The 14,160-nt window shown below is 41.4% G+C and overlaps 1 protein-coding gene across 8 annotated transcripts in view; it reads right to left on the reverse strand.

Annotated features, from left to right (window-relative positions):
- Positions 1-14,160, reverse strand: part of adgrl3.1 (adhesion G protein-coupled receptor L3.1) — a 168,201-nt gene that overhangs the window by 19,906 nt on the left and 134,135 nt on the right. For all 8 annotated transcript variants that reach the window (XM_084715465.1, XM_084715469.1, XM_084715462.1 and 5 more), the window contains 4 exons: positions 13,406-13,615; positions 6,702-6,922; positions 1,432-1,498; positions 286-377 (listed from right to left, as the gene is read on the reverse strand). In XM_084715465.1, the coding sequence (XP_084571591.1) occupies positions 286-377; positions 1,432-1,498; positions 6,702-6,922; positions 13,406-13,615 (590 nt within the window). The remainder of the gene's footprint in view (positions 1-285; positions 378-1,431; positions 1,499-6,701; positions 6,923-13,405; positions 13,616-14,160) is intronic.

Genomic DNA, 14,160 nt, shown 5'->3' on the forward strand with positions numbered 1-14,160 from the left:
CATTACTCACTAACTTTGGATTAAAATCTGCAAAATTGAATCAATGGGCATTTCCAACACTTCTGTTTCCCCTTGTTTCCAGTCTTTATGCTAAGCTAAGCGTAGGGGACAGACATGAGAGCGCTATCAATCTTTTGATTTAACTCTCAGCAAGAAAACAAATAAGATGGTTGAATTTCTCCTTTAACTTAACCACACACACATACGCATGCATAATTACACTTGTATCAAAACCAGGCGCTCTGGCGTGATGGCAGTAGTGGCTGTACGCACACATGTACTTACTTGATGTTGTCCAGACATCCAGAGTCTGGTTTGAGAATGGCCGTATGATGGAACATCTTATAAAGAGCGATACCAAGGAAGATTACATTCAGCTGAAACACACAGACAACACACACGCACAAGTTAATATTCTGCAGCAACAAGCCTAATTAAAGACACAATGTCACCACAACAATTCACTCAGACACAGTGCATATCATTTCATTTTCCCTTCCAGCCATAATTGGCTTGGGGACACAGTATCAGCCCACAATCAACGGCCCTTTATGTGCTCAAAATACGGCAGCTTGAGCATCAGGGAAAATACAGCAGTCATTACATCCATTGAGGATCATTGTTACAATAGAAATCCAATTCTCACAGATGCCGTCTATTCTATTGGCCTGCTAATGCATAGATAGGGCGGTTTAATAATGACTGTCTGGACTGTTGCGCTCGGTCTCTGAGGCTGTATATGTTACCAGTGAGCACAGAGTCATAACAGAGCCATCCCACCTGCACCACTCCCGCTTACTGGCCCAGTTAGATCAGCGATAGCCTGCCTGACATTTCTTAAATGAGTACAGAGCATCAGAGTACATGCTGACATTCACCTAATTGAGAACATCATTCTCTCTTTCCTAAACACTACTTGTTTTTCTGTCTGTCTGCCTAGTTGTCTAACTCTATTTCCGGCTCTGTTTACTTGTTCAAGGTGTGATAACTGTTCTTGCTCCTGAGAACAGTTTGCCGACTGATTAAGCATCATTCATTGACATTGTTCATTGACTTTTTACTGTGTAATTGGGCTGCATTGCGATAAAGAAGCAAAGCCAGGAGGGAGTGCAGCTCCTGGTTCATCAAATAAGTGCCTAAGAGCTATATAACTTAGTTGAGTTCTTATCTGCGGTTTGTGCTCTGTGCCCTCAGATTTCCAGCTTGATGGAATATGTGCCCACTTGGGAGTTAATCCATGAGTGGGAATTATTAAGTTGACACATAAAGTTCCTCTTGCTTCCACTTATGCTGCCGAGGAGCTCAGGCGAACCTTGTAGGAGATTAACGAACACCTTAATGTAACCCGTCGTTCCTGCAGGAGCACGTGGCAGCCGGTCTACTCTGTACATGTAATGCTGTGTCAAGTGTATGTATGTGTGTGTATCTCACCATGATGATGAGTGTAGCGGGGCCTATAAAGCTCCAGATGAAGTACGTGTCCAATCGCAGCCAGCACCTAGAGAGACAAAGACAGGGAGAGAAAGACATCACGCATGAGAAACAGAGGAGGGAAGAACAGGAGAGGAAAGATGCAGAGGGATTAAGAACATGGTCCAGTCTCAGATGGATGTAGCGTAGCAAGGATTTACCATCAGAGGACAGGACATGCATCATACTTACACACACACACAAAACAGGTACACTCTTTGAAATAAGAGTCCTAAAAGGGTTCTCCCTGAAGGGTTGAGGTTCTACCAAGAACAATTTGCTTCTAAAGAAATGTTTTTTGGAGGACAAGGGTTCTTTGTAAGACTTCCAGGGTTCCATTAAGAACCATTTTCATCCAAAGAACCCTTTTTGGAAGAGGGAGTTCTTCAAGTGTTGCTGAAATCCTTTAAGTCCTTTTTATCATAATATAAATAATATAAAAGGGTTCTTGGTTGAACTCCCTTGGCTGGTTCTTGATAAAACCCTTGGAATATAAAAAGGTTCTCTGTAGAGCTCCCTTGGTGGGTTCTGAATGAAACCCTTAGAATATAAAAAGGTTCTTGGTAGAACCCCGAGTGTGTTCTGGATAAAATCCTTGGAATATAAAATGTTTTGTTGCAGAACCCTCTTGGTGGATTCCAGATAAAACCCCTGGAATATAAAAAGGTTCTCTCCAGAGCCCCTTGAGTGCGTTCTAGATAAAACCCTTGGAAGACTGTCATCAAGGGTTTGTCAAGGGTTCTTTGTACCATGATATAAAAGGGTTCTCGGTAGAACCCCCTGGGGGGATTCTCTATAAAACCCATGGAATATAAAAAGGTTCTCAGTAGAACTCTCCAGGTGGATTCTTGTTAGCATGCTAAGAAGTTGGAAAGGTTCTGGATAGAACCCCCAGGAGGTTTCAAGTGGAACCATTATACAATAGAAAGACTTTCTGTAGAACCTCTTATAGCAGGTTCTGGCTGAAACCTTTCACAGGTGGTTCTAGAAATAACCCTTTATGTTGAGTAGATAGATAGCCTAAATAAAAGGCTCTACCAGGAACCAAAAAGGGTTCTCCTACGGGTACAAGCCTAAGAATCCTGTATGGTTCAAGTTAGCATCTTCATTTCTGAGAGTGTAAGCAGAGGAAAAAGCAGTCCGTTACATGACAAACAGTACATCAAATGCTTCCAGATAGAGGGAGGACAAAAGGAATGGGAGGATGAGAAAGTGAAAGAGATGAAGAACGGTGAGAACAGTGTTGCAGGATGAAGGAAACAGACTACACACACACCTCACACATACATCACACACAGAGGGGGAGACAGGGAGGGGATGAGCACCTGTGATAAATAAACCTTTACTTCCCCCTTAGGGCACAGATATATGACGCGGCCACATCTTGCGGTCACAAAAATATGACATGACTGTGTTCATTTGAATACTGAGTTATGGATGCAGCCCTCATACGAGCTATTTACGGAGTGAGTGGCCGTGGTGAGGTTAAAGAAGAGAGGAGGCACATATATAACGCACAAACACGGACCTACACATTCAGAGAGAGAAGACATGCATGAGCACACATGACAACACTCGCGCATACATTTCCGACCACAATCTTAGCATTGGTCGTAAAAGATACACTGTTGTATGCTAAATTATATTACCCCAAACATCTTCACTCATCAATTGCAGCAAGCAGGGGAGGGGGAAAAAAAGGCATCCCAGAGTGCCCTCCACTGAGGTCAGACCCAAAGGGGTGCAGCAGAAAGGTGCCAGAGAAAAACCGCTGGAGCAAAATGGCCAACTGATTCATGACCAGCTGCTTTTGAATTATTAATCTTTCAATTTCCACCACATTAGAGAGCCCTCCATTACGGGTCCCTGCCTGTGTCACTGTATCCACCATTAGGGCTCCTTTGCTAAGTCATAGCAACCTTCATTACGGGAGGTGAATGAGACTCAGTGCCACTGGCTAATATGGGAGAGAACGGGGTGCGTTATGTGACAAGGTGACACAGCAGGGATGGCAGATGATATTTCCAAGAGGTTTTGTCTCAATGTGTTATGTCAAACATGATAAGCGGTGCCATTTTCAAGGCTGGTCTGATAAATGAGTCATGTAACTTATTTTCTGCTTTTAATGGAATCTACTTTGCTATTAAAATACTTCTATTCGACTTCTTCTCATGGGGTGTAAGACCAGTAAAGGCAGACAAATTGAGTGTTGGGATGAAATATTTTAAACTATGAGAAAATATTTTTTTACCAACATGAGTTTCTTATAGATTAAAGCCATCTTTTCTCACCATCCTCGCATGAACGTCTGGTCACAGGCCTGTCATTAACTGATACAGATGCTCGTCTCTCTGCTTTGGCCTTACTTGACCCACATTATCATGCTGATTTGAGATATATTTCAAACTCGGGCTACAGGACTCATCACTGCACATTAAACATGCTGGTCAGATGATCTTCACTTCCTATGCGCAGGCTGCAAGATCAGTATATATTAATGTACAAGGCTATTTTAGGCAGATTATCCATGTAGACATGCTATAAATTTATATTGGTAAAAATATGTACAATAGATCTAACAATAGACTTGATTAAAAGGGACTGTTGTATGAGGTATTTATCCTTGCATTTATTAATCATTTATATATATTTAACCTTGCAGAACACAGGAGTTGCTGGTCTCCCACTGCCTCAATCTGTTTGTTTGTGTAATTGTATCACTTCTGTGTTTTAAAAGGATTATACAGATTACCCAAAGTCACAAACTAACAACTTGAGGCAGCAGCAGACCAGCGACTCCAGCGTCTTCTGAGGTTAATTGACCTAAAATTGATTTCAGCTGGTTTGGAGAGAGCAATATTTGGCCTATAAACGACAGTCTCCTGTCAGAAAAGGTTGTCTGACAGCAAAGTAAAGCAGTGAAAATACAGCGTATACTGAAACTGATATACATTTTTTTTAGGTGGACATTTTTACGTGGCTAAAGAACCTTTTGCTGCGGACCCTGTCCACTGCAGTTCATTGCTTTGCTTCTGTGCTGATCCCCTTCTCTGCTTCTCCAAACTGGGGACGTGCCACCTCTGCAGACTGAGACTATTATGGTCCTTGGTGTTGGGATGACCTGCAGGCTAGCCTTCTTCATCTCTCTAACCAGTTTCAATACAAAACTAACAAGTTTTTACGACAAAGTATTCTTGATATTCTTGATGTATAATTAATTTGGTCATACACGTTCTGACTTTATTTAAACTTCTCTGTTGACGGCAGACATTATTTTTTACTCCGCACCACTTGTAATGTCTAAATCTAAATTTTATTATATGTATGTAATCAGCGTCCAAGATTTTATGTCAGCTGTTTTTTAACCTGATTAAATAAAGGTTACAGAAAATAAAAATAAATAAATAAGTCTTTTACACTGCCACAGATTTCAGCGTGACTTGTTTGATAGGCTTATTTTTCTCCCAAAACATTTCACTTCATGTTGCATTGTTGCTGTTAAACCGTAGCTATTGTCTCCTAGTCTGTTAGATAATGGCATGCAGTCTGATTATTCATCCAGAGCTTGGCATTCAGACTCTCATGTTTTAATGATCATCCCACAATGAAATATTGATCTAAGTGGCATAAGAATTGGTGCGGCTTGACGGTTAAACAGTGCTAAATTCAACCCTTTCCCCTGTCTTCAGACCTCCACGGGCTGATGTGTAGCCAGTGGAAAGCTGCGCGCTCTGAACTACAAAAGGCCCAAAGAGCAACGGAGAACGTGAACATTTGAGCGTGTGAATCATTTAACGGGCCTATAGTGTCCTGTCATTTTTCACTTTCTATATGGAGTCGCTCATTTATAAGTAATGAAGAGAAGAGAGATTTTTCTAATACAAGTTCATAAATACAACCTCCACATTGTTAATGTCATCTTTAGTCCTGATGATGTCATAGTCACATCATATACATTTATGCACATTATGCACATAATATGCATATCCAGTGTATGAATAAAATGTGGGCTGTTTTCAGGCTTCCATCATGAATGGAGTGGACAGGTCACGCATGTGAGAAAGTGTTGTTCTGTTCACTCTGGTGTATTTGTAGGTGGCTTATTATATATAAACTTCATACAAATGAGATGCTCTCTGCCTTTTCCTGTATTCATCCTGTGTCTTGGTCAAGTGTGCATGAATACGTCACCATGTGTTCTTAATGTATGTCCTCATCCCACTCACTACTCTGAACCTCCTTCAGGGAAGCCAGCTTGTTGGGTTTTTTTTTTTCGCACACACTCTCACACACACACACACACACACACACACACACACACACACATGCAAGCCAGTATGGACATGTGCACACCCTGACATGCAACACTCTTAGAAATAAAGGTGCTAACTAGAACCAGTAAAGCTTTCAGAAATTCTGCCTAGAATCCAACCATCTCTGAGGGAGGGTTCTACCAAGAACCTTTTTATATGTCAAGGTTTTTAGATTCCAAGGGTTTTATCTAAAACCCACCCATTTGGCTCTACCAAGAACAGCTTGTATTGCATGGGCTTCATCTAAAACAAACTGAGCATTCTTTTTGCATTCTAATGGTTTTAGCAAGAACCTATGCAGTTCTATGGGGAACCCTTTCATGGTACAGAGAACACTGGATGAAAACACTTCAACAATCCTTGAAGAACATTTTTTTCCCGTTGAGTTCTGGCTGAAAATGTTTCTTATGCAACCCTTAGTCTTACGAAGAACCCTTGACAATCCCTTTCTTCAAAAAAGGGTTCTTCAAAAAGCAAATGATTCTGAATAGAACCTCAGCCCTTCTTGAAAAACCCTTATTTCTAAGAGTGTACTCCATCCTTCCATTCTCACACTCTCAGACTTAAACCTCTCCTTTTCTCCCTTGGTCTGTTCCACCGTGCACCCCCTCCTTCTACTCCACCCGTTAAATCCTTCCATATTCACACATTGTCGCTGCTGTGCTCATGCAGGCACTCTGTGGTGCATCCTCCCCTGCTTGTCCCCATACTTCCCCCCTCTCCTCCTTCTTCTCTGCCTCTCTCAACCTCTCTGTATTGACGCCTCAGAAGTGCCACAGCTTGTAGAGGCCACTGTGGCAGACGCAAGCCAAAATGACAGCAGGCACTCCAGTCTCCTTCCCTCCCTCTCTCCCTCCCTCACCCCACCATCCATCCTTCCTTCGCGCTACGCTCTCCTCACCACCCCTGTGTCCTTACACTCGGTCGGTGCCGTAGCTCCTGTAGTCCACTGCAGCGGAGACGGCCACTATGACAGCAGGCACTCCATATCCTGCCAGGTAGAAGTACTTAGTCCTGGAGTGCTCGCTCTCGAACACCTCAACCAGCATGATGTAGAGCTGCACCCCTTCCAGGAACATCCAGGTGAAGGCTGCCAAGAAGAAGAAATGGAGCAAGGCCGCGAAGACTGCACAGGCAATCTGGTGTGGGAAAGAAAAGATGGAGAGGATTTAAAAATACAGTAACACTACATACAGGAAATATTTAATCTGCTAGACATTTGCACTGATGAGTTAGAAAGCGGAAAAAAGACACAAACAGCGCAGGCGATAAGAGTGAGTCAGATTTATAATCATTTATCATATTCACATAAGGAAGGAAATGTGAAGGATTAAAAATTGGTCTGCCAATACTGGAGGAGACTACAGAGGGAGAGGATAAAGCAAATATAAATAGAGGGGAACTCACAATCACAGTATACTATAACAGCAATTACAGGCGACAGAATGACTCAAAATCACTTCAAGATAGCAATATTAGTCAAGCCTCCTTCACACTTTTCCTCCACGTCTACATTCTACAAGTCATCTAAGAAGATAAATGAGAAAATAGAAGTGACAAGTTGGTGCTGCAGCCTCCGCTGATTGACCACATTTCAAACAGAAGTAGCAAAGCACTTTCAAAAGGGGCTGAGAGAGAAAAAGGAGGAGGGGGGGAATCGGGCGAAATACTTGGCAACACTTGAAAATACAATATGATTTCTGTCAATGCCAAGGATGAACAAAAAAGAATGGAACTGCCGCAAAAATGACTCAGCAGATTGGTATGAAAGAGACAAAGCGCACATAAAATTTGACACATTTTTAAGCTTGGCAAAAGCCAGCAGTAACATCAGTTTAGATACTGAATGGTTGGGGAAGAATTACAGTTTTTATGCTGTCACTAGAGCTGAACTGCAGGTTTTAAGTGAACTGGATCATCAAAATACTGCACAAGTTCTTAATCTGGTTTCTTGTGAAACAGCAATTATACAATATCAAATAAATATTACAACATTGGTACCCACTAGTGGTTAAACATTCTTACTGAAATTGGGTGAATGGATTTGAAATCACATTGTTAGTAGCCAGTGAGTAGTGACGGATGAAAGGGATGTAAAAGAGTTAGAGAGGCAGATGATAAAATACTTAGAAAACCCTGTGAGAGAGTCCCCTGAATGTAAAAACAGAGCAGCAAAGGATGAGAAGTAGGAAAATGAAAGAGAGGGTATCAAACCTAAAACTGCATTAACAATTTAGCCAATGGGATGGGAAGAAAAGAGGGGTGCTTAAGACAAGAAGGCGAGGAAAAAGAATGAGTAGTGCGATCCGGCCCGTCACGTTCATGGCAGTGTTCTAATCTAAAGAGTCACTCCTAAATCATTGAACGGGAGAGCTAACACACAGACTTTTATAACGGAGGGGCTTGCAGCGAGAGACAATTACCTAATGTCTGAGAGACAATGAGTTTAGGGGGCGAGGGAGTCACTCATTTCCATTTCTAATGATCGCACAGTGTAGCTTACACACACAGACACACACACACACACATGCACACAGGTAAAAAAAAAAAAAAAAAAAAAAGCGGCTGCTTATGCAAAGTCATTTAGTTTTCCTGCTGGAATTACTGGCTTAACCGGCTGCGAGCTAAGTGACGCTGAGGATGTTAATGGAGGTCACAAATAGTCACCAGTAATTAACAGGAGAACTGCACACACACAAATATGGCAGCGCACATACATACAAAGAAACATGATCCCTCCCACACAAACACACACACACACACACACAAAGAGAAAATACACACACCACAATTTCAAAACACATCCTATCAAATTTGTTTTGTTTCTTCATTTGCAATAAGAATGTTTTCTCATTGAGCGCTCAGCGGGATGCAAAGGCCCGAGGCTGCACTAAGGCTTCTTGAATACTATGGAGAAGATAAAGGATACAGCCCTGAGCAGTCCCTCCCCCACAGACATACACTTTGTAATGATTCAAACAGCTCACAGACAAAGAAAACACAGTTTACCTAGCACAGAGATGTCTACCATGTCCATAACTGCTTTGTTTACATACTTATTATACAATTTGACACACACACGTCATTGTTTCTTACAGCATATGCTGATTATATTTGGATGACCTTGCCCACTGGAATTAATGGAAACTGTGTCATCTCAGAATCTGATGCATACATTTTTTGTGTAAGTGGTTGCATCCAAGTGAGGTTTAAATTCCTAATCCATGACTGGCATATTGAATGCAGACCATATGGATTATACAGCATGGGCTGTGATTGGAATGCAGACCATGTGGACCCTGATGATTGAGCCAAAACTGCACTGTGCATCATCAGGGATGGAGCTTGGAATTGGTTAGTTTGCTGATATATAGATACTGTTTCACAAATTGGAGGTTGATGATGTTAAAAACTCTCCACACTCTCTGGGAGCCGAACAGTTTCTTATTTGTGTTGCCAGGGCGGCTGCAGTTGAGAAACTGTACTGAAAATGCAAATCTCTATTCTACATGTAAACTAGAAGAGTGCACTATGTAGAGTGCAGATGTAGATGCAATGCCACAACTGCCAGAAGCAACCTGCAGTGATTTGCAAGGTTTTGACGTTTTTTTTGTTTAGTAAAGTATAGTGAGAGTTTTTTGATCTAGATGTGTGCAAAGTTTGTCTTTCCATAGTATGGTCTAAGTTTTTTTTAAGATCCACTTAAAGAAAACTACTACTATGGGGACTGACATCATCACACATGAATACAACTGGGTTTATTGAACCAGTCTCGGTTTTCCCATTATATCCAATTTATGCAATTCCAATACTATTTAAGGACCCCAGTACCCATGAATATTCAAATATACCATTTTTAGAACAGGCAAAAATAACACATATTCTGCATGTAAGGACTGCATGTTTTTTTTTTTCCCAAAACCACTGGGATTAACACAAAGTGGGCATGTCTGTGAAGAGGAAATTCAAGGGACCCCTTTGAAAATGGCCATACGAGTTTTCCCTTGCAATTTATGACAGGAATCGAACCCACAGCTGCTGCAGAGGCACACGCTCTACAGCTGAGCTACCCCTTGCAAAAAATTTATCCTAACTTTGTAGTGTAGCTAAAACTGACTTCAACACCGCATCTGACAGACACAAGTATGTCATGCACTCACACACACATGCATACACATGCATGGTCAGGTCTGGGTAGTGTAGTATGGTAAAGTATAAAACAGTAAATTACCAATTAGGCTTTAACAACTAACAAAGTTACTTTAGATCTTTTTGGACAAGCCTCAGTGACTACAGAGAATAGCACCACTTCTAGCATCACACACTAAAAGGTCACAACTGACAGTGTGGGGTCAATACAGCACTAATAGGCTACTGGGTCAACTTTACCCAGTATCAGTAGTGTGTTATGATCCAGAGTTACATTAGTGATGGGTTATTGGATGGATGGATGGATATTGGAAAATAATATTGGGCAGTTTTCTACCCATTGGTATTGGATAAAATTAACCCAGTATTGTGTTGGTGCCATATTGACCCAACAGTGGATCAATTTTAACCCAGAATTTTTAATGTGTACGTTTGTCAACATTACAGCCAGTAGAGTCCACTTGAGTGAGACAACCTGCTCTGTAGAAGGCATCACTGATATTAGCAGAGGCTCTTGAGAGGTTAGCCATCAGTAATAATTGCCATGACCACAGAGATGTAAAGCAAGTTACATTCATGAACAGGTTTCATTTAAATAGATAGCTGTCTCTGAAGAATAAGGGGCATTTTACAGTGTGTTACCTGACATTTTCATGCACGCAATGACACAAAGCCAATTCACACTGACACAATGATCAAGAATAAACTCCAAGGTTGCTCTGAATATCACCATGCATCATCAGACCCGGCCTGACCCTGCGCAGGAGTCTTTTACAATATGGTAAGTAATACTCAAGTTTAATATCAACAAGTTTTTCTAAAATTACAACTGAATTCATAAATTATGTAAATATATTGTTGTTTGTTTCATTATATATTGGCAGCACAGTCACAAGCATAAATTCTGCTCTTCTCAATCTCAGAGACACTTGAAAATGATAGATTGAAAAGCATCAACTGTTTTTTAGAACACCAGAAAAAGAATAAGTGACGGCACTTTGCCAGCACTTTCAAGATCAATATCCAGAGTGAGTTTTTCAACATCACTTTCAAAGAAAATATATGAGAGTCCGCAATTCTGTTAACCACACAGGCCTGGATTTATACAAGGTAATTCTACAGTTTAGCAACGTGTGCTCGCTCTGGTCCTGTGTGAAACTACCTGACAGCACTCTTAATAGGATTGGCCAAAAGCAGGTTGAACCCATATTCACTCTCCTGGCTCATATGGGTTTTGTTTGTGAAAGTTTTATTGTTTCACAAACATCCAGCAGGATCCCCTGGTGAGGGAAGAGACAGAATGCAGCTACTGTTGCCTGAGGGGGGGAAATGACTAAAAAAAGCAGCTGAAGACTGAAGGATAGCATAAAAATCAGCTAAGCTAAGACAAAGCTAAAAGAAAAAATAAGCTCCAATACATCATCTAATAAGCCACAGCCATATAATATGCATTTTGTGCCTTTTAAATCATTTCAGTTGCAACTACAAGCTTTCATGCACAAACTCTTAGAAATTAGGCTTCCAAACAGATTCTTCCTTAAGGACTGAAGTGTTCCTTCTGAACACGAAAGAACACTTTTAGGAGGAAAGAAAGAGTTTTGTCAAACATTCTTTGTACCATAATATAGTTTTCAATAGAACCCCTGGACGGGTTCTTGTTAGCACCCTTACAAGGTGGAAGGATTCTCGACCGAAACCCAGAGAGGATTGTTGAATTCCTTGAGGAACCTTTTCATGAAGGGTTCTTTGTACCCTAACATAAAAGAGTTCCTGGTAGAACCCCGTGGGTGCATTCTAGATTAAACCCTTAAAATGTAACAGGGTTCTCTGTAGAACCCACTGGGTGGGTTTTAAATAAAACGCTCTGAAAATAAAAGGGGTTCTTAGTGGAACCCCCTGAGTAGGGTCTTGTTAGCACCCTTAGAAGGTGGAATGATTCTGATAGAACCCCAGAGAGGGTTGTGGGTGGAACCATTACACCATAGAATGGTTCTCCTTTAGAAACTCTCAGACGGTTCTGGGTGAAACTTTTCACAGGTGGTTCTTAAATATAAACCTTCACATTGGCTTCTAGGAAGAATCCATTTAAAGGGTTTCAAGTGGAAACTTTATAAAAGGTTCTACCACAAACTAAAAGTGTTTTTCTTATGAGAACAAGCTGAAGAACCTGTTATGGTTTTCAGGAAATGTGACAACTTAACCGTGGTGGTAGCTTGATGTTATACCATGTTTTTGTCTCCTTTTCTGCCTTGGTTGGCAATGATTTCTGAATTGTCACAAATGTAATACAATTAATCTGAGGACAGTTGTAGCACTCAGTGTATTAATGCTGTCATGGAAAACTGAGCATTTGCAGTAAAAACAATGCCAGTAAATTCTGTTTTTGATGTTTTTTTTCCTTTCACAATTATGAGAAAGAAGTTGAGTAATCCAGGCTGGTTTGAACACACAGATATGGTTTGTTTAACAGCCACCCAGAGAAACTTCTGTTTTCCATTTATTCCGGGAACGCTGCACGCACCAAATCTGCTGTTTCTTATTCATGTAGCGGCAATGTGGTCAACCACTGACAGCAAGTTAGTAAACATTTCACAATTTACTCTGCCAACAATGCAGTATGATCAGTGGTATTGGTCAGTGGACAGCTATGCCAAGCCTGCATGGGCCAACGCAGCATGAATAAAAAGCCACATTTTGAAACGTAGCCTGTGTGCAAAATATTTGTTTTTATTGGCATTATTTATCACACATGCTCTATATTATACACTCACTCACATACTCATACTTGCAGAACCTGGGGAAGGGGATGGAGGGGAACTGTCCACCCCAACATCTAAAAAATATGAAGTCATCTCCCCCAATACATCATTTCAAAACAAATTCTGTAACTGAAAATCTATTTAATATAAACTATAACAACATATTTAATAGAAGCTGACTCCACTTCTGAAAAAAACACAAACACATAAAGGTTTTTTGGTATGAACTGTGTATAAATGTGTGGTGTATGTCTGTGGCAAATATTCCATCACAGGTCAGTTAATGACATTATTGAGTAAATGGCATGTGTGCCGATTGTGCCTGTAGATCAAAGTGAATCAGAAAAGTGCCTTAGTGATGGTGTAACTAAAGTTTTTACTGTGAAATAAATATGGCCCTACAATAAAACACCTGCTTTTAGAATGGAGCTTGGTTTAACAGCCAGTCTAACACACAGCCGGGAGCAAAAGGTATTTTAACGTGAATAATTCACATAAACTGAGCTGACCTCCCTTCTCATAATAAACCTTCTAGATAGCATAAAGTAACAGAGGAAGTGGAACTAAAACCAACTTGTTTTCTACTTCTCCCAATTCATAGTAAAAGTTCACATAAGATTGCACAAACTGCAATCAAAAGACCACTGTCCCCACCTAAACTGCAATGAGATCTGCACCCCTGCACACATACAAAGTAAATCCCGCCCTTCTTACCGGCTGATCGGCCCTGTTGATCCCGACCAGGAAGAGTGACTCAGCGATGAAGAGGCTGATGCAGAGGTTCTTGTGAATGGTGTTGCGGTCGCTCTGCAGTCCGCGGAAGAAGCAAAAGGTGAAGATGCAGATGAGTAGGCAGACCAGCGACAACAGGATGCCCACCCATGTGATGACGTCCAGGAGCAGGTCGTGCATGCTGTCTGCTTTCTGCGGGAACAGACAGACAAGCTTGAGCGGATGATTTAATAGATGTTTACTATTTTTAGCTATGTTGGTAAAAAACATACATGAGTCATGGTGCTATAACATGAAACGTACTGAAGGAACAGACGCATACCCCCCCCCTCCCCTGACTGATGTGTGTGTCGCTGAGCGTTCAGGGCCACAGCGTCACGCTGCGTTGCACAGGTGTGCTGGCTCTATCCATCAGTGTCCTGCAACCTGGCAGGCAGAGCAATGTTCAACATAGCACTGCTGTGATGGATCTACTGCTCAAACCCTCGCACTGTGTTCACAAAGGGCTGCCAAGCTAGCTCTGACCATGACCCCTTTAGAAGTAACACACATCCTCTGGCCCAGAGGGAGCGACTGGGTGTCACACAATATCCGGAGTTACAAGAGCCGATTTGCAAGGAGGAACTTGGTCTTAACGTAACAAAAGAGGGAGACAAAAAGTACTTATCCCACACACACAGCGGGACAATGAGGGTTTTATCCACCGCCCACTATGGCTCATGGATATCAAAATAAAT

Source organism: Lutjanus erythropterus, chromosome 3 (assembly GCF_056507025.1).
Source record: "Lutjanus erythropterus isolate fLutEry1 chromosome 3, fLutEry1.hap2, whole genome shotgun sequence".
NCBI lineage: Eukaryota > Metazoa > Chordata > Actinopteri > Lutjaniformes > Lutjanidae > Lutjanus > Lutjanus erythropterus.